Source organism: Pantherophis guttatus, chromosome 4 (genome assembly GCF_059756535.1).
Source record: "Pantherophis guttatus breed Tessera chromosome 4, ASM5975653v1, whole genome shotgun sequence".
Taxonomy (NCBI): domain Eukaryota; kingdom Metazoa; phylum Chordata; class Lepidosauria; order Squamata; family Colubridae; genus Pantherophis; species Pantherophis guttatus.
Genome location: NC_142066.1, coordinates 129,113,520 through 129,136,495, shown reverse-complemented (window position 1 = coordinate 129,136,495; position 22,976 = coordinate 129,113,520). Strand labels below are relative to the sequence as shown.

Below are 22,976 nucleotides of genomic sequence, written 5' to 3'. Positions count from 1 at the left end.
ATGCTCTGATGATAATTACAAGTTGTTTCTAGCAAGAAACTTACTAACGGTGTGTGACTTAAATAGGCTAAGGGAGTGGCCAATTATCCTCAAGCCTTACTCTCGAGGAGATCTCCTCCTCCTGAGTAGCCACTCCTGCCTTTTGGCAGCCCTGCATGCTCAAGCATTTAAGAGAGGCTCCTCCACTTCACTATCTCCACTTGAAGGAGCCTCTGGAGGTTCTGAAGGCCCTGGCTGAGTCTCTGCCTCTGGCACCACATCCTCTTCATCCTCCTCACTCTCCGATGCGAGTGCCGACTGCGCAGGCTGCTGGTGTGACACCACACCAGCCTCCTCCTCGTCGGGATCAGCCACGATCTGCGCAGGCTGCTGGCGGGCCACAACAGGACCATTTGAAGTTACAACAGATACCCAAAGCTACTTATGATCCAGTTTTGAAGTTTCAGTGTTGCTGCCCCCGTCACAATCATTTGACACATTTGGGGGGCTCTACAACCAGCCTAGATTTATGGCCATTTGCGGCAGGCACCTGTGGTCATATGATTACAATTTATGAAGGTTTTGCTGGAAACCAGTGTTTACTTCTGATTTCTGGCAAGAAAACCCCCATCCCATAGTGAAGAATTGCTTTCCTTTATGACCTCTCTATTTGTTTAATGATTGCCAAAAAAAAAAAAAAAAGATTATAAAATTGCTCCTGGTAACATAGTGACCTCCTATATGACAGTCAACTTATGGTCATAATTGCCAGACTCAATTATGGTCATAACTCAAGGATTACCAGTGCTGTGTAAAAATAGTTTTCTAATTTTGATGGGCGTACAAACAACCTCAGGATTTTAAAGGTAAGTGAAAGCCACGTGCTCTTTTGCTCCTGTTTTTGGGATGAATGTACGTGTGCAGCTTCTTGCATGGTCCCTTGGCCCTATGCTCTTTTAAATGTTCTTATTTAAAGTGTTGTTTTGAGTGTTTCTCCTTTATTGCATAGAACAGTCAGGTACAACTATCCAGTATCAAGAGCTTTGGCCTCTTAATACAGTCACTATTCTTTTCAATAGTCCATAGTCCTAAACCATTAAAGAAAAAAATGCACAAATTGATATACATAAATTCAAGTGTTCACTAGAGCAGGAGTCTCCAACCGTGGCAACTTTAAGACTTGTGGACTTCAATTCCCAGAATTCCTCAAGTCTTAAAGTTGCCAAGGTTGGAGACCCCTGCACTAGAGGTACCTAAATTTGCAGATAGTAGTGACACTTCTGCTGCTTAAGAGAATCTAATTTGTAAATTTGTTCTGCATCAAGAATGTAAATGATTTGCTGTCCCTCATTTAAACAAATTTTGAGGAAGTTCAAGCCTCGGAGTTTTCTTTCGTTGGGGGTGTTACTTGGAACCCTGACATTCAGTATAACTCAGTTACAAACAACAATGCATTATAAAATATCTCCTTTAAATGAGAGGTTTGGGCTTTGGTTATGCAGTATTGATAAAGTGAATATTAGTCCACAAATGTTTAAAGCGTATTAGTTGTAAGATGTTCCATTACTGTTTTCTATATTTGGCTGTTTAGAAACCAAGAGAAGAGGGGGGGAATTACCCTTGTTCATTTATGTTCTCCCCAGGTTTTTAATAGGCAGAGAAAAAGCAGGACAAGTAAGTGAAGTGGGTAAATTGATTAAGCAGACCATAGAGTATGACCACCGCCAGAGAGGCCATCATTATGCACAGTATGAAGCTGATGAGGATGAGAATGAAGAAGAGGTATCTTGTTCATTCCTTATTTGTTTATATTTCATTCTTTCTACTTTAACATTTTTGGTAGTTGCAACTGGAAATAATACCTTCTTCCAAAATTCCAAATATTTTACTATTTTCTGATTTTTTTTTGAAGTCAGAAACTGAGAATCCAGGTTTGATTATTTTTAAAAGCTTCCAGCTTTTACTCTAGCGACCATTGAGAAAAAGAAGAGGTAGGGATTCCCAATCTTCAAGCATATAAATGAATAATTCACACTTAGGTAATAAAGTAAATAAATAATGAAATAATACTTAAAAAACTGCTTTACTTCTCATCTAGAACTGTTCTAGAAGGCTCAACCTTCCTTACAGATTTTATGATTTTATTGGTGGTTAAAATTGTTTAGATTTACTTGTCTGGGGAATTTTTTTGCAGTAAATTTACTGTTTTCTTTAATGAAAGTATGTTAAAAATTGTTTAAACAAATTTAAAAAATGAATTGGCTTCCAAGACAGAGGAATATGGTGCTGATGAAGACAATGAAGATTTTGGGGCAGCTTATCCAAGAGAACAAAAAAACATTCAATTCTTTGATTGTCCTGAAAATGATAACATCCTTTCTCCAGAAGAAATAGAGACATTGGCCGAAAAATTTAAAGAGGTAATCTAGAGAATTAGAAATGGATAGAAATGATCAAACAAAAGCTTGTATTCGGGATTCAGAAAACATTGAAAAACTGATATTTTCACTAATATAGACTCTATCAGTGCGAAGTGTAATATTGCCCATTTGCATTCATAGTTAATGAATATATGGCTTGAGCACAATTAAAGAATTAGAATCTCTAATCCTTGTTTTTCATTTTTAATTCTCTAATTCTAATCTTTCTTATAGCAGCCACCAGATTGTCTGTAAGATTATACCCAAGTTACGAGGTCATTCTCTTCAGTGATTCATGCAAACTGGTATTCAAAACCATAGTAGCACAAATCCATTTTCATTTCCTTCTTTAATATCAGGAAAAATCTGCAAAGGGACATAGAAGCTTCCCTTTGCCTTAGAAGACTGAAGCAATGGGTTTAAAGCAACTGTTGTGATGATAGCAATAAAAGGAATTGGCTAGAATCTCAAGTGGTATAGGATTTCTTGCCTAAGCAGGGGGTTGGACTAGAAGACCTCCAAGGACCCTTCCAACTCTGTTATTCTATATCCCCCTTTATCTCCGGGATGTCAAGGCAGAATTTATAGTATTTGTTTTGCCAATTTTTCCCCAATATAATAACGGAGAAGTAGATTGAGGCAAGATTACAGGGTTAAAATACATAATTTAGCATAACTACGGGGCTAAATTAACTAGTGAATTTCTATGGTTGAGAGTAGGCTACAATGTACATCAGGAGTCTCCGAACTTGGCAATGTTAAGATTTGTGGACTTCAACTCACAGAATTCCTCAGCTGACCATGCTGGCTGGGGAATTCTGGGAGTTGAAATCCACAACTCTTCAATTTGCCTGATGTAGATCATGCCTAGCTTAATCTAGCCCTTTTCCCTTTCTGTCACACTGATATTCCACATATCTCTTCAATAGATCACTGCCTTCAGTATCAGAGGAAATGTTACTAGTATTTATACACTGGTATAATAGTATTGGTGTTCATAGAGATTCATTCCCAATCAATTATTGGATTGTTTCTATTACCTTATAGGCACTACATTTAGTTAGGAGTACACATGGTTAATTTACAAAATAAATTTCTGTTGCTCAGACAGTTTTTTTTAACTCTTGGTTTATTGTGTATCATATCATGTTCTACTCAATGATCTAAATACAACTAATTGGTGTTCATTGTTTATATTGATAATACAAGAATCTGTTTTAATAGCAGAGGAACATTGAGTAAACCATCTGTATGTGGACAGATTGTAGTTATCAAAGCCATTTGAAAACCTATTTATTTAGAAACCTAAATACAGTTCAGTGGCTTATAGTGCTGTTTTAGAAGGGCAGAATCGACCATAAGCTTTGAGAATAAGAGTGATTTATGGCTTTATATTTTTTTTAAAAATCCAGCTCAGGAATTCATATGATCAGATCCTTCCCCTTTCCCACACCCAAATCCATTAAAATGGGCGCAAACTAAGCAATTATTCCTCAGTGAGTTGGAAAAACACAGAAAGTGTTTATATTATAACTATGGAATGGAAGACATTTATAACCAGTTTTAGTTATGCTGTAACTGGACTATAAAATTCCAGATGTGGAATATGCTCTGGTTGCCAACTACTGATCAAGTCAATTTTGCAGCTCACTTCTGCTTCTAAGCCAGTGGTTCTCAACCTTCCTAATGCCGCGACCCTTTAATACAGTTCCTCATGTTGTGGTGACCCCCAACCAGGGGTGGGTTCTAAATTTTTTTACTACCGGTTCTGTGGGCGTGGCTTATTTTATGGGCATGTCTTGGAGGTCATGTGACTGGGTGGGCGTGGCTAGCTGGTCATGTGACCGGGTGCCATGGCTATGTTTATAGGGACTACCCAGAGGGCTGAAAAAAGTCATTTCTGACAGGTCCTCGGATTTTTGACTGGTCCTCACACTTATGACCATTCTCACATTTATGCCCGTGCAGCATTCTTAACAACCATGTCACTCATTTCACAACTGCTTCTCTTCAACATGGTGATAAGATAGGGCAAAAAACATAAAATGTGAGGACAGTCGTAAATTCGAGGACTGGCCAAAAGTGCGAGGACCAGTCAAAAATAACTTTTTCAGCCCTCTGAGTAGTCCCTGTGCACAAAAGGACTACCCAGAGGGCTGAAAAAAGTGATTTCTGACAGGTCCTCGCATTTTTGACCGGTCTTCACAGTTATGACTGGTCATCATTTATGCCCATTGTAGCATTCTTAACAACCGTGTCACTCATTTCACAACTGCTTCTCTTCACCATGGTGACAAGATAGGGCAAAAACGTAAATTGTGAGGACAGTCGTAAGTTCGAGGACTGGTCAAAAGTGCGAGGACCAGTCAAAAATAACTTTTTCAGCCCTCTGAGTAGTCCATATGCATAAAAGGATACAACAATAGAGAGGGATGAAGGAAGGGAAGGGAAATTAGAGTAGGAGTGAGGGTAAGAGAGGGAGGAAGAGAGGAGGAGAAGGAGAAAGGAAGAGGAAGTAGGGAGAAGAAGAAGAGGGGGGGGAAGAGAGTAAGAAGGAAAGAAAAGACAGAGGTGGTAGGTTTGAGGAGAAAGATTGCTGTACAATAAAAAAGATGAAAGGGAAGAAAGACAACCCCAAACAGATATAAAGATATTAAGATAAAGAATGAATTGTTAAACTTTAAAGAATAAAAGAGAACAAATAGGAATAAAAAGCAATAATTAGAAACACGCATAAAAACATACAACATATTTTCTTTGAACAGAGTATTTGGCCGGTTCACAAATTTAAACAGTTGTAGGAGGTTAGCACCCACCCCTTTCCTAGAAGAATGAAATATTAAAAAGGCAGAATATTATATTTCCCTGGATGAGAAATGGAGAAGCATATTTTACAGACAAAGCAGCTCCCACCTTCCTGCCCCCCCACCCTTTGTTAATGGGCCAGAGGCAGAAAGTCAATCCTTTGTCAAAGGACATTTGCAACACAATAGCAACAAAAACTAACACAATGGGCCCCATCTAGCAACTGAAACTCACCACATGTGACCTGGGAAGCATGTGACCTGGGAAGCACATGTGACCATCAGTCAGCAAGGCTAGCTAAGACCCCTACCCCCTGGGAGTCTGACAACCAATCAGGATACTCTTTCGGGGCCCCAAGAAATGCAAAGCCAGAGAGAGCATAAAAACCTGAGGATTTACTGTATCTGCCCCTTTTCTGTTCAGGAACTTAAGCCATGTGATCCTGTCCACCATTAAACCATCTTTCCAAGCAGTTTCCATGTTTTCAGTGTCTTTTTCCCCATTTGGAGCAGAACCCAGAAGGATATTTCTTCCAACACAGTGTTTAGTCATTTCAATTAAATTTACAATTTCTATATTTCCTTTTTACCATATTTATTCCTCATCTATTTTTTTAAAAAAAACCAATATTACCCTTCATCCTCATCTCTAATCTTAATCAAATTCAATTTTTCCCTTCTATTCTATATTATACTCCTGATGCATTGTCATCTATTTTTATATCCATCCTCACATTGGTTAATTATGTAATTATGTAATACAGTTGTTTAATACAAATTCAACATTTTAATATAAATCAATTAGTTATATAACTATCTTTTTTGTATATTAATCAATATGAACATGAATATTCCAATTATTTCCATGCAATCCATTTTCTTACAAATCAATTAATTATATTTACCAATAATAATAAACCAAATAATTTCCCCCATATATTCCTCCAAACCACAACTTAACCATTTCTGCTTTCAACACAATATACAATTAATAGTATCTCAATTATTACAATTCCCTAGTTAAATAGAGCTTTTTTTCTTATGTGTTTTAAAATCTTGAACCTCCTCTTTTGCCCTAAATTTCCCATTGTTTGCAGTTTTGCAGCTATCTTTTTTGGTGAGAAAAAAGAAAAAGAAATCTCTCTGCCTCATTTTGTCACCTTGCAGCCAAGACCCTGCTTACTTTCAATTTCGCTTTTTCAGCATAGCTAGGGGGAAAAAAATCTGCTCCAGGAATTTACCTCTTTGCAGCTAGCTAGCAACAGAGCCCTCCGCAAAACAGCTGAGAGTAGGGCGGTTCTTTGAAGCCCTGCTTCAAGAATTTAAAGTTTTTTTCCCTCTAGCCATCAGCTGGGACTCCAGAGGCAGCAATGGATTGGGAGTGGGCGGGATAAGCAAATGGCAACCGGCGATCCAACAGAGGCAGAGGATGAGGGTGAGTGACGGCATGGGGGGGGGCGAGAGAAGGCTTTGGCGACCCCTGTGAAATGGCCGTTCGACCCCCAAAGGGGTCGCGACCCCCAGGTTGAGAACCGCTTAAGCCATACATTTTATTCCTATCAGTCACCCCTGACTTTTCTCACAGTTTATCAAATGTTTCGTTGAAGAGAATTGCAGGTTTACAATTTTTTTAAAAAAACATTTTTGCTGTGAATATCTGTTCGTAAAGGAACCCTGACATTTAAGGGCTCTGTTTAGAGTCTTTTATGGTGGCCTTTCATTAGCAGGTAAATACTTTCTCTGCTGATTTTCAACCTGATTAGATCTGGTGTTGACCACTGTTTAATTTATTTGACCACTGTTTGTTTGTTTGCATCACAATTTTTTACTTTTGCTTTCCATTAATCATCACAATTTTGGTTTTAGAGTTGAGATAATTCGTCTTACCAGAAAGTTCCAAATCTGGAATTTCTGTTTCAGAGATTCTCAGAAATAAAAGTACAAGAAAGATAGCTTAAAAATTTCTTCAATTATTTTTACCAATTCGAGGGTTACAAGTATTTCCTTTTGGTTATAGTATATATGTTTATTCTACTGTTTCCTTCCTAGTACTGATGCATTTCATAGATTCTTCCAGGTTTTGCTGCTACTTTAGAACATGTCTGCTTTAAACAATTGCCCTAATATTTTTTAGAGTATTTATATGCACTAGAAAATTTAAATCTAGTCTGTTTAAGAAACTGAATATGACTATTCATATTACATCTTTAAGGAGAAATGATTTCACTAGGCAGTTTGAATATCCTAATCTTATATTTAGAGAGGCAGGCTAGCAACACTTTTTCTTTAATTAGCTTGCAAAGACTGAGTTATTTTTCAGATTAGATATTTTAATTTATATTCTTCTGCACCGCAGTGTTCCCACTGCAAGTGCAACAAACCTGAGATAGACAGACAGAACTCACAAGACGTATGTATGCACAAATATATGTATATAAGAATAATGGCATTTGCAGCTCACTTGTTTGCTTTGTGGTTTTGCATTTTTAGTTGCAACTCCGGCATACAATTACAGGAACACAGGTTAAGCAGCTAAAAAGAAAGGTAAGGATGGTTATCACCATCAAATGACAATATTCTTATTTTCAGATGGATTAAAAGGGAAGCAAAGAAAAGTTCTTTTTAGAAAGGAATAACAAGAAGTAATAGCCTTAGTTGATTTAGGAGAATTTATGTTATACAAATGGTTTACAAGTAGGCCAAATTAAATTCAAAAATTTATGTTGCCGAGACATTTATTAAGTGAGTTTTGGTCTGTTTTACTATCTTTTTTTTTTTTTTGCCATAGCTGTAAAATAAATCACTGCAGTTGTTAAGTAAGTAACCCGGTTGTTAAGTCAATCTGGTTTCCCCATTGACTTTATTTCTCAGAAGGTGATTCCCTGACCATGGGACAGCGGTGAAATCCAGCAGGTTCTGACAGATTCTGAAGAACCGGTAGTGGCTCGGAGAATACTACCTCCAGCTGGCCCCAGAGTTGGGTGGGAATGGAGATTTTGCAATATCCTTCTCCCAGGAGTGGGGAGGGAACGGGGATTTTGCAGTATCCTTCCCCTGGAGTGGGATGGGAATGGAGATTTTGCAGTATCATTCCCCTTCCATGCCCGCCATGCCCCGCCCACCAAGCCCCACCCACAGAACCAGTAGTAAAAAAATTTGGCTTTCAACACTGCCCTGGGACACTGCAACCATCAAAAATATGAGTCAGTTGCCAACCTTCTGAATTGACTTAAATAGTCTGTAGAACTAAAATCTGTAGAACTAAAAAACATGAGGGGAAAGCTGTTTGAATTATTGTTATTCTAAATAATAGTAGCCATATTCCCAACATTCTTTCCAGTCAATTAAGCTGAATATATAAATCTGTAACTTAATTTTCTCCAGCTGCAGATTGCTGAAAATGAGAAAATAAGCTGGCAGGTGGAAAGGAAATTACTTCAGCAGAGCATTAAGGAAAACAAGGACAATATGGCGAAAATCGAGGCTTATTGGGTTGAAGCACAAGATCTGTGCCATAATGTAAATGGACATCTGAGAGAGTCACAAGAGCAATATCAGACCTTGGAGAGGAAATACAACAAAGCTAAGAAATTGATTAAGGAGTTTCAACAAAAGTAAGCAACATCCTTGTGCTTAGTCAAGAACCAATTCCCAAACTGTATGAAGACAAGCAGAGAACAATATAACTGTTAAGCTTGATTGAGGGGAACACTAATTCAGATGTTGGCTCAGCCATGAATTATATGGTTGACTTTGGGCAGCCTCACCCCTCAGCCTAATTTGTAGGGGTTTTGCGAATGTAATATGAGGCTATATATGTAGATTGCAGCTAAAAGGTTTTAAAATGAAGAACAGGTTGGGTATAAGCCTCCAAATATCATTAATCAAATAGTGCCTGTATGCTTAAACCTTCTAAAATGTATATGACCATTTAAGCTAAAATTACAAATTTATACAATATACCAAACAGATTGACATATAGCTTTTGAAATATTTAAACATATTCTAAATGAGTAACACTAACTAAAAATGTAATGCCTTTATATCACAGCTTTTCTGTCTATGAAGCAAACTATGTGACATATATTGATTTTCCTTCATTGTTTTTTGATAGTGCTAATTAACCATTTTTCATAAAGGATAATCTGAAATGCTATTTCAGTGCACTCCGTAAACAAACACCTTTCCACCTTTTATTGTCCCATAGTTGTTATAAAATTAGTATTAAACCTCTTTATCAACAGGAATTCTCTGAGAAACTATATATTAAAGTATAGTACACCACCTCAGCAAATTGATTCAGTATTTATCACAATTCAAAGATTGTTCTAAACAGCAAATATGTTTTTCCCTAAAGAGAACTTGAGTATCTGCAGTACCATGATGCTGACAAGCAGAAAATTGAAGATCTGGAAAAAGATCACTTTCTTGAAGTTCAATATTTACAAGCTCGGGTAAAAAAAACTTTGTAACTTTTATTTATTTTGAAAGCATTAATTCATTTATTATAATTTGATACCAAGAAGAGCAGATTATAAATCTTTTAAATCAATGAGCAACATTGTAGAACTATAAGGCATAGAGATTATCCCTGCATTAAAACAGGGACTTGAAGTAGCCCTCATGATCTGAAGTATTGAGAGATGCTTTGTTTATTTGCCTCAAGAAAACAAAATGTCTCAAATCTTTTCCTAATGGTTGCCTATATTTCTCTCAGATTAAAGAACTTGAAACAGAAGTGCTCAGGCTACTGAGGCAAAATGAAGGCCAGATCAACAATAATAACATTTTTGAACAACAGACCTTTGCTGGAGAATCCTCAAAAGGAAATACAGCAGAAAAGCTTGATGTAACTTACCTGGATACCTTACTTCAAGGTTTGTCTGAATGTGAATCGGAAGATTGTTTCGTTACTACTGTGTGATAAACACTAGTATATCACTACTGTGGAAGGAATTGGAATGATTAGTATTTTTGAAAAGTAATAAATGATGTGCTGAACATATCAAATAATGTTATATAAAAATACCTTTATAAGTAAAAATATAAATATAAACATGTATAACTTTTTTTGGTTCGATTTATATCTGATTTTTTCTCTATTATATTAACAAATTAACAAAGAGTTTGCATACTCTAAGATGTTTTATATTTACCTTATTTCAAAGTGGAAAATGCAGTGACTTTTGTATCTGTAAAAATAAACCAAAGATTTATGCAACAATAGAGACACCTGTGTGTTTATGTGTTCAGAGCAGGGGTGGACATCTCTATTTTGGCAAGAAGTCGTACATGCTTTGACAACGAATTTCTCTTTCCATTACGTTGAAAATTTTGGGTTGTAAACTGCCCAGAGTTTTGTTCAAGATAGGCAACTATATAAATATTTAAAATAAATAAAAAAACCATTCTCATATAATGGTCAGCTGCAGGAGAGCAGATGGAACATATTAGTAGCATAGTTTGTGTAGTTCAATGTAGAAATGGATGGCAGAGAGGTATGACTGCATACAGAAGCACTATATATATACACTGTTGGGAAGCAATTCTTTGTTAATTTATAAGAACAAACCCAGGTATAGGTGTATTTGATTTAAAAATTGACAGAATCAGGCTCTGGAAGGAAAGAAAATAAGACACAGCTGATTTTCAGCATAATATTGGCTGATCCAGACTTAAATCTATAATCTAAAGATTTATCTGTAGTCCCAAACACACATGAACTTTGGGTTATAAATGCTGTCCCATTTATATTGTTAATACTTGTATAATTCTTTGTCACATTGCTAATACATTTTAGTGAAAGCACCTTTGTCATTTACATAAATCAAATTTTTCTAGAGTAAAGTAGCTTCTTGGTAATATGTTTCAGATAGAAAATTAGTTTTCTGACTGTTATTGTCTATTGTAGCTTTTTAAAAAATTTCCTTTTAGAAGATATTTGTAATATTTTAAAGATAGGATATAATAGAGAATTGGCTAATAGGTTTCCTGTGCATATTTGCAGAAGGAGCTATAAAGGGGGTTGATTCTGATGATGTATTCGGTAAGTTTTTTTCTACAGCACATGATCTAATGTTCAGTGTTAAAATATATCCATTGTGACAGCAGATGTAATCAGTCTCCTGTCTGTTAGAACTTTCCTCGCTTCCCATTAGTGTTATAAATGTATAGTGGATGTTTAATTATGGGATCATGTCCTTATCCCATAATACTCATAAATAGTATGGCAAAAGAAATAATGTGAAAACAATGTAGTTGTAGATCCATTCCATTTGGCTGTTGCTCATTTATATATGTACTTCATAGCCTGTACAACCTTGGGAATCCATGTTTTGTTATATCCACTCACATGCTGGTTAAATATATGTGTGCAGACATGATTTCTGATGTCTTGCTATTTCCTGATCAGAAAGTTGGCTTCCATTTCAGGAATCAAGAGTGTAGAAAGTTGACACTGTTAAGCTAACTAGTGTTTTGAAATCAAACATCCTGATCTTTATGTGATGAAATATTGCGAAGAGTCATTATCAAATGTATAGGGTCAGACTCTTGATACATTAACCATCTTGCCAGTATACAGAATGATGTTTAGCTACAACTAGATATCACCAAAAGTATGAAATGCTTTTTAGGAAAGAACTGCACACAATCAAGAGTCTTTTTTCAACCTTGCCTAACTCGGTGGGGCTTCCTGAGTCATAGCATGATATAACTAAGGTAAAAGGCAACTATTTCAAGAACAACTTTTTTAAATATATAAAACTTCAAAGTATATAATTCCTTCCTTTGTCCAGAAGAAACATGTTTGATAAAGTTTTCTATTAGAATTGCCAGTTGGCACTTTTTCCATGGACATAAAAAATATTGTCCTCTAATCTGTCTAAGGTGAGAAACAAAAGATGTTCATTAAAAGAAGTTTTAATTTTTACTTCAGTGAAAAAGGATTAGCTAATGTATATAGCATGTCTATATCTTAGAAAGTATAGAATATAGAGTTTCTATTGATCATTTGTTACATAGAGGATTCTTTTAAATTTGAGTCTATAAACACACTCATATAGGTTGGCTTTGGCAGACTTAAGTAAGTAAGTAAGTAAGTAAGGTACAGAAGAAGGGTTCAGTCAAATCATTTATCTTTAGCTGCATTGATACCACTTTTTAATGCTTCTACATATCTGCCTTGTTCAGTAAGTCAGAGTAAGTTTGGATTTAATTTTATCTTCCATTAAACGTGTCAGTTTATAATATAGGATTTCATCTAGCAAATATTATGTTCATATTTCATTGGTTAAATAATGTACATAGGAGTCTTTGCTTTTCAATATTATGAGCAAACAAAGTGAAAATGCTTCTTGACAAGACATTTCTTCAAAAATATAATAGTGACATTATATTTACTATTATTGTACGTAACTAAAAATAAAGATACAATTGATTCACTTGAGTCTTGATAACTATCCAAATAGTTTTCTTGGCAGCCTTATACAAGTGGTTTTCTTTGCCTTTTTATCAATAGGCCTTTACTTTCCAATAGTTCCCCATCCAAGTATTAAGCAGGACATAACTTACTTAGCTTCTGAGGGCAATTAGCTTCTGCTACCTGCCTATGTCTTACACTAAGTATAAAATGTTAGAATGAATTACAGTATAGCAATATACCCATGCCATTAAAGCCTAAAGTTGGACAATTCAATTACATTCCTATTATTGCTTTGATTCATAAATGTAATTTTAAAAAATCTTTTGAATTGGAAAATAAAGAATGGCCAGATAAATTATCATTACATGCATATTGAAAAACAAGATTAAAATTCATCTTGTTGATGTTAAATTTTTCCTATATTTTCCAGTATAGCATTATAACAGATATTTTCATTATGATTTTTGGTAATTCTTGGTCCACTTATTAAAATGAATCTTTTAAAAAATCTGACTCCATAACAACATCTACTATGAAAATTCTGTAAAGTTTTTCATGCCAGTGAGATGTGAGTTTAGTTATTAATCATAAATAAAACAATTGTGGTTATGCTGATTGGGTATATTTTGTATCAAGGCTGCTTTGTGCTTGTGTGGTTGCTACCTATGAAAAACACTGAGTAAATAAGTTAATAAAATAAAACCCAGCAGTTGTTACCTCTAGTTAATCTCACTGAGTTCCTGCTCTGCTAGGTCTGGCCTTATCCTTTGACCCAACAAAGTAGTTGCCTTAGGTAGTAATACAATTAGTAGCTGCTAATCTCTATTACTATCTCCCAAATCATTTCTTGCTTTTGCGTGCTAATAGTCTTTTTGCACACTGAATGGTTGCTCTCAGGTATGCTTGGAGGATCTAATCCTCCATCCCATATTTAAAAAGATTCAGCTCATGGCTTTTCTAGATGGAATGAAAGAAGGAAACATTTTGTCAGATACCAAATGTTTCAACCTGGTTGAAGTGAGGTGTATTTTGTGACAAATCTTAAGGAGAAGGTTTGAGGAGAAGAAAAGTATTTTTTATTTGACTTATACAGTAGTTGAATCAGTGCCAGGTGTAAGCAACCAAAATAGTTCTAATGTTTAGGTCAAGAGGTTTTTTTTTTTAAGATTCATCAGTTCACAAGAATTTTGCTAGACTGTTTGCCTTTCTTTGAGAAATGCTTGTTATTGTCCTAAGTATTTGGTCTCGTTCATTTCCTCCCCGCTTTGGAATCCAAGTTGGAATATTTCTTAACAGCCCCTACATTGCTTTCAGTCATTGATTCTACCACAAATAGAAGTGAAGAAAATTAGGTTTTGATTTCATATATTTACATAAGTGCATTGAAATGCATATAATTGCATGTATACGTTGAAAAATTATCTAGACCTGAGGAGCACAGTTTATAAAATGAATTGACCATCACCATCAATAACAACAATAAAAGGAATAAAAATAATATAAAACTCGTTGGGAAGCATTCTAGATCTCAAAAGAATCAAAAGCAAAATATGGAATGTGGGCATATTATACATATTATATATCTGTGAAATAATTCACAGTTCCACTGTCCACAGTTCCCTCCGTGGATATGGCATATTTGTTGAGCATTTCAAAATGAACATGGAGAAAAAAGAATGTGTTGGTTTCTTACAGTGCTTTTTTGGTACTGCTAGACACAACCTTCCAATTCTGCTCTATAAATCTGTAGGACTCTTTGAAGCATTAATTCTAGAATAGGAAGAGGAATCCATAGACTATGAGAAACCAGTTGATGCCATCTTCAAAACCTGAATATTATAGATCTCCCATGCTATTTCTCTAACATTCTTGGAGCTAAGCTATATTTTCCCTTACTTTTTTTGCCTGCCTGCCTGCCTGCCTATCCATCTATCTATCTGTGTATCTATCTATGCATCTGTGTGTGTGTGTGTGTGTGTGTGTGTGTGTCTGTCTGTCTGTCTGTCTGTCTGTCTGTCTGTCTGTCATCTCTATCATAAAATATAATAACATAAAAATAAATAAAATATTATTAGGCTTGCAACCAAGTAAAAGAAGATAAAATATTAAATAATAAAATAATAAATACTAACATTAAAAATTACTTAAATTTAACAAAAATTGTAAGAAAAGGAGCAAGGTGCGTAGAGTAGAGCATATAGGTGGTTTTATTACTTATTGCTGTGAGGAAAATAATTCCGTGTAAGCTACATACTTAAAAATCCATATTTATTTTTTATAGAACTCCCTTTAATTCTTCAGCTAAATTTACTTTTAGAATATCAGCACTGGTAAGGAAATGAAAAGAAAGTGAAAACTTGATGGGAGAAAGAAAACACAATACTGAAGGAAAACATGAAAGGACGCTTTTTATTATTATTTTTTTTTTGCCATCTTTTTAAAAAGTTTCTTTTTATCACTTCTATTCTGTATTTATTCATGTGTTAAATAGAAAACAACCCCAGAGATGAATGGGGTTACACAACACAATAACCAACCTCCAAACCAAACTAGCTCTATAGCAAGATATGACTATTTCATAGCCCACATTCTCACTTTTCCTTTTGCTTTGATGATTTTTTCAATCATTAAAATAACTGGTTATCATTACCTGTTCATTGATATCTACATTTACTAATTAATTCCGTCAATAAGGCTTAGGAGTTTGCGACAAAATCAAAATGACCTAAAATGAACCCAAGATACTTTTTATAGAAGTTAACTCCTGGATCCCTTGAATGAATGAACTGTACTGTACTACTGTTGCTGTAGTCACCCTTTCTACAAAAGAGATTAATGAAAAGTTTTCTTGCAAAATAGTCTTTGATTTTGAATTTTCTGTCACCTACTCACATACTGTTCAAGGACATAGTACTTCCTAATATCCAAATACTCACTAGTCGACACCCATTTAGCTTTGGGAGAAGTGTGGATATTAGTGACACGCTCAAACTATATTAACTATATTTCCCGTGTTTTTTACTGCTCCCTAGTAGAAACCAAAATAAAAGTATCTTATCATATAATGAGCAACTATAGAAGTGATATAAGAGTCATTTGAGAAAGAAGGTGGAATCTGGGCATTTTCAGGAAACATTTAATCTGAATTTGAATTGGCCTGATATCTCTCTTTGGAAGAAAAGCTTTCATTTGGTACTTCCAGTACAAATTAGAGTTACAATCCCACCAATTTATTAGTTGCAACCTTTCTTTAATTTTATTTATTTTAACCCAACCCATAACATTTATTTTGTTGCCTTGAATTTTTAAAATAATTCAAGGCAACAAACATATCCAACACAACTTCCTCCTATTTTCCTCACAACAATAGCCCTTTATTGTAGGGTAGGGAATGACCGAGACAGTGTGACTGGCCTAAAGTCAGCCAGCTGGCTTCCATGGATAACATAGGACTTGAATTCAGTCTCTCACTTTCTAACCTGGTGCTTTAACCACTAGACCAAACTAAATAGATAAAAATTAATTTAATGAATTGTAAGAACAATAAGGGGAGATGCCCCAGCATCTAGACTGGTTTACATTTCTTAGAATGCAAATAATCATTCTTTGTCTTCCACTGTGGAATATACTAAGCTAAACAACATTTTCCTGGAAAAATACCTATCTTAAGTACATTTCTATCACCAAGGATTTAGCGTATGTTAATTTTTAAATAAAAACTTATTCTTCAGTTTTTAACAAACCATCAGGATGTCTCAACATTTTCTAACATAGTTTTAATTTCCATGCAACAAATGATCAATTCACTTTGATGACAGTGTGCAAAGACAAATTACTTCCTCTATATTTGATCAATAGAATATTGTTCATTCTGTACATCCTATTGTGCAGGATATTCCTGAGTATTGAGACAGTTGAGTGTTGTTGTTTTTTCCTCCAAAAGATTTCAATGAAGCAGTCCCTGAAACAGAAAGATTGGATTCTAAAGCTCTGAAAACTCGTTTGCAGCTTTCAGTGAAAAACAAAAGGTCACGGCCAATCCGAACAAGACTTTGTGACAGCATCAGCTCCACAGATGGAGAAGACAGTCTTGAAAAGAAGGTGAGTACATTACTATGACAAACATCCCTTGTTATTTTGCTCAACCTTTGCTGTCAGGGTAATACAGGTAGTCCTCCTCTTACAACAGTTCACTTAGTGACTGTTTGAAGTCACAACAGCACTTTAAAAAGTGACTTATGACCATTTTTTTATACTTATGACTGTTGCATCATCCTCATGGTCATATGGTCAAAATTCAGATGCTTGGCAATGGATGTTTATGATGGTTGCAATGTCCCAGGGTTAATCTTTTACAACTTTCTGACAAGCAAAGTAAATGGAGAAGCCAGAGTCTCTTAATAACTGTGTTACAGGGGCTTGGACCTCCAAGATCCCTTCCAACTCTGTTATTCTATTCTATTCTATTCTATTCTATTCTATTCTATTCTATTCTATTCTGTTCTGTTCTGTTCTGTTCTGTTCTGTTCTGTTCTGTTCTGTTCTGTTCTGTTCTATCCTATCCTATCCTATCCTATCCTATCCTATCCTATCCTATCCTATCCTATCCTATCCTATCCTATTACTAACTTAACAATGGCAGCGATTCACTTAACAATTGTGTCAAGAAAGGTTGTAAAATGGAACAAAATTCGCTTAAAAACTGTCTCACTTAGCAACAGAAATGTTAGTCTTTAGTCGAGGATTACCTGCATTGACTGAAATGTGATGAAACTTTATATATTCCATCCATTATTTTCTGTTTGAAGATAAAACATGTTTCCTTGCAGTCATGCCAAGTTGTCTGATTGAAATTTATGTACATTGTGATACGCTTTATTTCCTCCCATCTTTGTAATGCTATTAATTCTTATTAAATACTGCAAACAGGTAATTTAATAAGTAATTTTAAGGTGCACCAGTGCAAAAAAGAAATGCAAATGCTTCAAAATAAAAAGTTAAAGTTAAAAAGTTAAAAGAGAAGCAGACATGGGTTGGAAAATATGCTTTAAGTTATAATGGTTTAAATATTCAAAATAACTTGATTAGTTCCCAAAAGCCTGAATCTGCTTAATAATCTCTTATACCAACACACTGCATACAGTTATGGTGGCTCCATATACATTACATTACAGAATCTTCTCTGCCCATCCTCATTAATATTCTTCATCAGATTCTGGTAGTTGTTCTCTCTCTCCCCTGTGGTAGTAATGCTACATTTACATTTCGCAATGTAATTGAAAACTAGGATGAAGATCAGCAATATATGACTGTAGTATGTCCTTCAACATCCCATCAAAGTTATGAAACCTTCCAACAAGCAGAAATACTGTATTTTTCAGAATATAAGATGCACTTTTCCCCCCCTAAAAGGGGGTGAAAATTTAGGTGCATCTTATACACCAAATGTAGCCTCACCCACCCACTGGCCCCCACCCTTTGGCCTCTGCCTCGCAGCAGTTACCTCCTTGCAAGCAAACAGCAAGAAAAAACAGCTCCTTTCAGCTTCAGCACAGCCTAATTAGCACAAGTTGATTGGATCGGCCACCCAACTCTCAGCTGATTTGCTCTCAGCTGTTTTGCGCAGGGCTCTGCTGCTTGCTGCAAAGAGGTAAATTGCTGGAGCATATTTTTTTTTCCTTGTGCTAATCAAGCTATGCTGAAAACGAAAATGAAAGTAAAGCAGGCTGTTTGCTGCAATGAAGCAAAATTGCTCAGAGGCAGAGGGAGATTTCTTTTTCTTCTTTTCCTCATCAAAAAAGGTAGGTGTGTCTTATACTCCAAAAATATGGTATCTACCACAATAAAGATCTAATTAAATAACTGGTGTGGTGGCCTAGTGGTGAAGATGCTGACCTGGTTGAGAGTTCAATCCTAGGTAGCAGTAGATGTTTTTTCTTAGGGTGCAAAGAAAAAATATTCTTCAAACTCTGCATGGTAACAAGATGGGCTTCTGGCCAGTAAGCACTCAACTCTGCTCAGTCACCCTGATTCTACCCTGAATTAAGGGATTACAGGGTCGGAAAAAGGGAGTTATGAATCTAAATGTGTACGTGACTGCAATTTATTTTCTCACCTTATGCCACTTTCCTTGATCTACTAGCACTTTAATCAAAAGTCAGAATAGAACTGTATGTACTTTCAAAATCTGTCTGGATTTGGTTAATTTATTATTTTGAGATTCTAAATTTTAAATTCTAAATCTCAAATTGAAAGAAAGATGGATGATACAATCAGTCTAGTTCCAGGATTTTTGTACAATAACCATGTAATCTATTCTGGTAAATCTACCACCAGCCCTTCTGGCATCAAATGTTCATGTATTTGTGATGGCAAATATTTTTGCGGTCCTTTGAAGCTAAGTAGTTGATTAAAATCTAACAAAAAGACTGAAACAATAGGCTTTAGTGTTTTATGTTGAGGAAAGGGATTGGAAGAGATATACTATTTGTTATTGTGTGTCTCTCTTACACATAACATACACACGTGCACGCACACGTAGGGCATTGCAGTTTCATTGAGCCAAGCACTGCTATCTCTCTTCATTCCTTTGTGTGATTTTTATCTCTTTACAGCTTTGTGTGTTTTTTAAAGAATTCTTCCATTAGCAGAACTAATGAATACAGAATTGAATTTTGATTTAAGGGAAAATGAGATAAATGTCTTAGATCAGCAGCCCTCAACCTTTGGGGCACCATGGACTGATTCTATGGAGAGCTGTGGACCATACTGGTTTCATATGCTGCCTGCATCCTGCAGATGGATCTTTGCTTGTTTATGCAGCCCAGTTTCTGGAATGCCATAGATCAGTGCCTGTCCATGGACCAGGGGTTGGTGACTCCTGCCTTAGGTAAAGGTTGAGAATAACATAACAACATACTTTTTGCAAATGTTCAGTATTTCATTGGGCTGCTGCAGAGAAAAATAAATCAGAACATGCATTCCATTTATGTAATGAATATTAAATTAAGCTCTTTTTCATTTATTTTCATTTATTTATTTTATTGCAATGTATATGCTGCCCTTCTCCTGAAGGACTCAGGGCGGTTTACAAGATAAAAATTCAACAATATGAATTAAATATAAATTAAAATCCAATTAAAATTAATTAAAATTATTACAATGTAAACCCCCACCCCAGAAATTTAACTGATACATAAATTTAGCACTTTATGTATTAGTTTTGTAAACTTGGGAGGCTGAAAAATAAAGTGAAGTTGCCAATCAAAAAAGTTGCACAGTTTTGACTAAGGTATTTTATAATGAGGCACTATTACTATTTCAATAGAGTTGAATTTTCTGGATCAAATTTTTTGCCCTTGGATCTGAGTATTTTACTGTGTTTCAAAATGAAGAAGTATTCCCTTTTAAGAATATCAAAAAAAATTATTTATGTTAAATTGTTCTTGCTGCAATCATCTATTTACAAAAAAGAGAACCATTTCAGGATCTCTAGGTAATGATCGTGCACAGATCATCTAGACTTTTTTATAGTCCAGTTTCTTTGTGCTTTTGAACAATGCACTTCTTTCTAGATGGCGTAATCATCTATCTTCTAAGCTAACTTTTCTCAATTCTTTGACTCTGTGTCTGTTGAACTGCAACTCTCAAATCCCCTTCCAACAGAGACAATGGAACTGTAATTCAATGCAGTCTGAATGCACTATTAGATTATTTATTTATTTATTTATTTATTATTCGAATTTCTATACCGCCCTTCTCCTTTCGGACTCAGGGCGGTGGACAGCCAAAATAAAAAACATTTATACATAAGTACGATTAAAAATAGATTTAAAATAATTAAATTTGGCCCATAGTTTAAAATTTATCAATTTAAAATCCATATCAAAATTTAAAACCAACCATAAAATCATAAAATCAAGAGAGACTGGCTAACTGAAAGAGATGAGTTTTTAGGGCCCGACGAAAGGTCCGGAGGTCGGAGATCACTCGTATCTCTGGGGGTAGATTGTTCCAAAGGGTAGGTGCCACCACAGAGAAGGCTCTCCTCCTGGGGGTCGCCAGCCGGCATTGTCTGGCAACGGCACCCTGAGGAGGCCCTCTCTGTGGGAGCGAACTGGCCGGTGGGAGGCTATTTGTGGCAGAAGGCGGTCCTGTAAGTACCCTGGCCCTAAGCCATGGTACTTACATGATTAGAGAAGGTTGCTCTGCGGGCAACCAAGGTATGATCAAAATTTATATGAAAGTAGGTTTACTCAGCAAGACTAGATAATGAGTAAATAATAACTTTTGTTCAATTAACAAGAAAAGAATCTACAATAGAATGGTAGCAGTTTTCCTAATTAACTATATATAATTATGCTGCTTTTTTAATTTAAGAAATCGCATTGGGAGCCCTTTTAGTTTCCTTTCCCAATCATCACTTATAGATGGACTGCAAACTGATTTTAAAGCTACATATCTATGCAGAACAATAGAAGATTAAATCTTTAGCCAGGCTTTATTCACAAGCAATTTTTTAAAAACCTAATTTACTGTGTTCCCATGCCCACAGCAGAAAGCACAATTCAGTCATGGATCAAAGTGATCCTTTTTCTTGGATACAGAATCTGCTTTCTCAGCATAGTGGAAACTAAAAATCCAATTGTTAGCCCTGCTGGAAGTATATTACTGACTTTTATTCAAATAAAATGAATATGTAGTTTAAAGTAGCAAAATTGTGTAACAAAGTTTTATCTTGACATAGTTCATAGGATATTATAACAAATCAAGAAGCTACAGTCCTTTCTTTCTATTTGTACACACTTTTGTACACATTTGTACATACAAACTGACAGACTGATAGTCTGCATTCCAAATAACATGGAATCCAAATCAATTAAGGCAAATATAAAAAGCAAGCCTCCTAAACCAGCTCCATAACACAGCATTAAAAACAGCAGCAAAACAATAAAGCAATAAAAGCAATTTCCTTTCAGAAATTTGTGTAATCAATTGAAATTAGCAAGCTAAAAATAAGTGAAGGCAAGACCTGCTTCCTTTCTTTTAGAGACAATCTGTGTCTTATTTAGTTATTAAACTTATTACGTCTTTGACACTTTTTAATGGTTTATAGTAAATTTAGTGGTTATATGCTTGAACCTGTCAACCATATAGCTAGTAGGAAAAGACAAAGAGTAGAATGTGTATGAAGATAACCCATCAACTAAATTGGTTACAAACCATGTAAGTGTTATAAACATAATTTTAAATGAGTATTTACCTAGTTGGCATAAACTGTAAAAATGCTCTCTGATTAATCAGCATTTTGGCCACTACATTTTGCAATCAATTTCCAATCAAACTTTATACATCCCCAGTGCAACAGAGGAAATAATACAATAGTGTAATTCAGTATTAAATATTAAATAAAAATTAAGATGACCTCAAATCATGGTAACAACACGGAGGTTTTTTTGTTTCCTAATCTCAATCTAACTCTAGTGTTGCCTGGAGTACTAACCAGTGCCAAGCCCAGGCAACAATAGCCAAGCACTCTTAACTGCTGTGATATATTTAAGATGGCCTCCATAACTGAGATCAAATCTGTTTTCAACAGGTGCAGATTGCAGTTTATGGATCCACTGGATCTGGTTAAAAAAAAATAGGGGCCTTAATAGCCTTGAACTGCATTGACATATTTAATTTGTACAGGACTGCCAAAATAGCAAAAACCAAAACCCAGAACATAGTTTCATAAGTAGTATGGAATGTCCATTGTCATATAATGTGTGTATTTCAATGGAAGAGAATTATCTATAGCCCAGGGTTAAACTGTGGTATTCTTTGTGCTCTCTGATCTTGGTGGTTTGCTTGAAGACATTTTAATATACAACTAGGTGACATCATCAATGTTTGTGATTGTGGGACCTTCCCTTATTTTTATAACCTATATAGCCATTATGACAAGCCTATGGCATGTGTGCCCCAGGTGGCACACAGAGCCATCTTTCTGGGCAAGCGAGCTGTCTTCCCAACTCACCTGCAGCCGTGCATGCACACACTCCCCAACTGGTGTTCGGGCCTCCTATGTGCATACATGCAATTCAGGGGACCCAGCTAGTCTTTGGAACTTTCCTGCACATGTGTGTGCATTTGTGCATGTACAGATAGTGCGATTGCACCCTCAGTGCACAGGAGAAGCCATGCGAAAGCACACACAGAGATGGTGTGATTGCACACGAAGAGCATGGGGGAGCCACGCAAAAGCTGCATGCATGCCCAGATAGTGTGGATGCGCACGCAGTGCATGGGGCATGGAAAAGCCGTGCACATGTACAGATGGTGCGGTTCTTTCTTTCTTTTCTTTCT

The 22,976-nt window shown here is 35.6% G+C and overlaps 1 protein-coding gene across 7 annotated transcripts in view; it reads left to right on the top strand.

Moving 5' to 3' along the window:
• PPP1R9A (protein phosphatase 1 regulatory subunit 9A) overlaps positions 1-22,976 on the top strand; it is a 98,292-nt gene that overhangs the window by 44,507 nt on the left and 30,809 nt on the right. For 4 of the 7 annotated variants that reach the window (XM_034402534.2, XM_034402529.3, XM_087892765.1 and 1 more), the window contains exons 6-13: positions 1,623-1,761; positions 2,250-2,399; positions 7,694-7,747; positions 8,588-8,817; positions 9,561-9,657; positions 9,921-10,080; positions 11,211-11,249; positions 16,570-16,727. In XM_034402534.2, coding sequence (XP_034258425.1) covers positions 1,623-1,761; positions 2,250-2,399; positions 7,694-7,747; positions 8,588-8,817; positions 9,561-9,657; positions 9,921-10,080; positions 11,211-11,249; positions 16,570-16,727 — 1,027 coding nt within the window. The remainder of the gene's footprint in view (positions 1-1,622; positions 1,762-2,249; positions 2,400-7,693; positions 7,748-8,587; positions 8,818-9,560; positions 9,658-9,920; positions 10,081-11,210; positions 11,250-16,569; positions 16,728-22,976) is intronic. The other 3 variants (XM_034402535.2, XM_087892766.1, XM_034402536.2) reach the window with 2 other exon arrangements.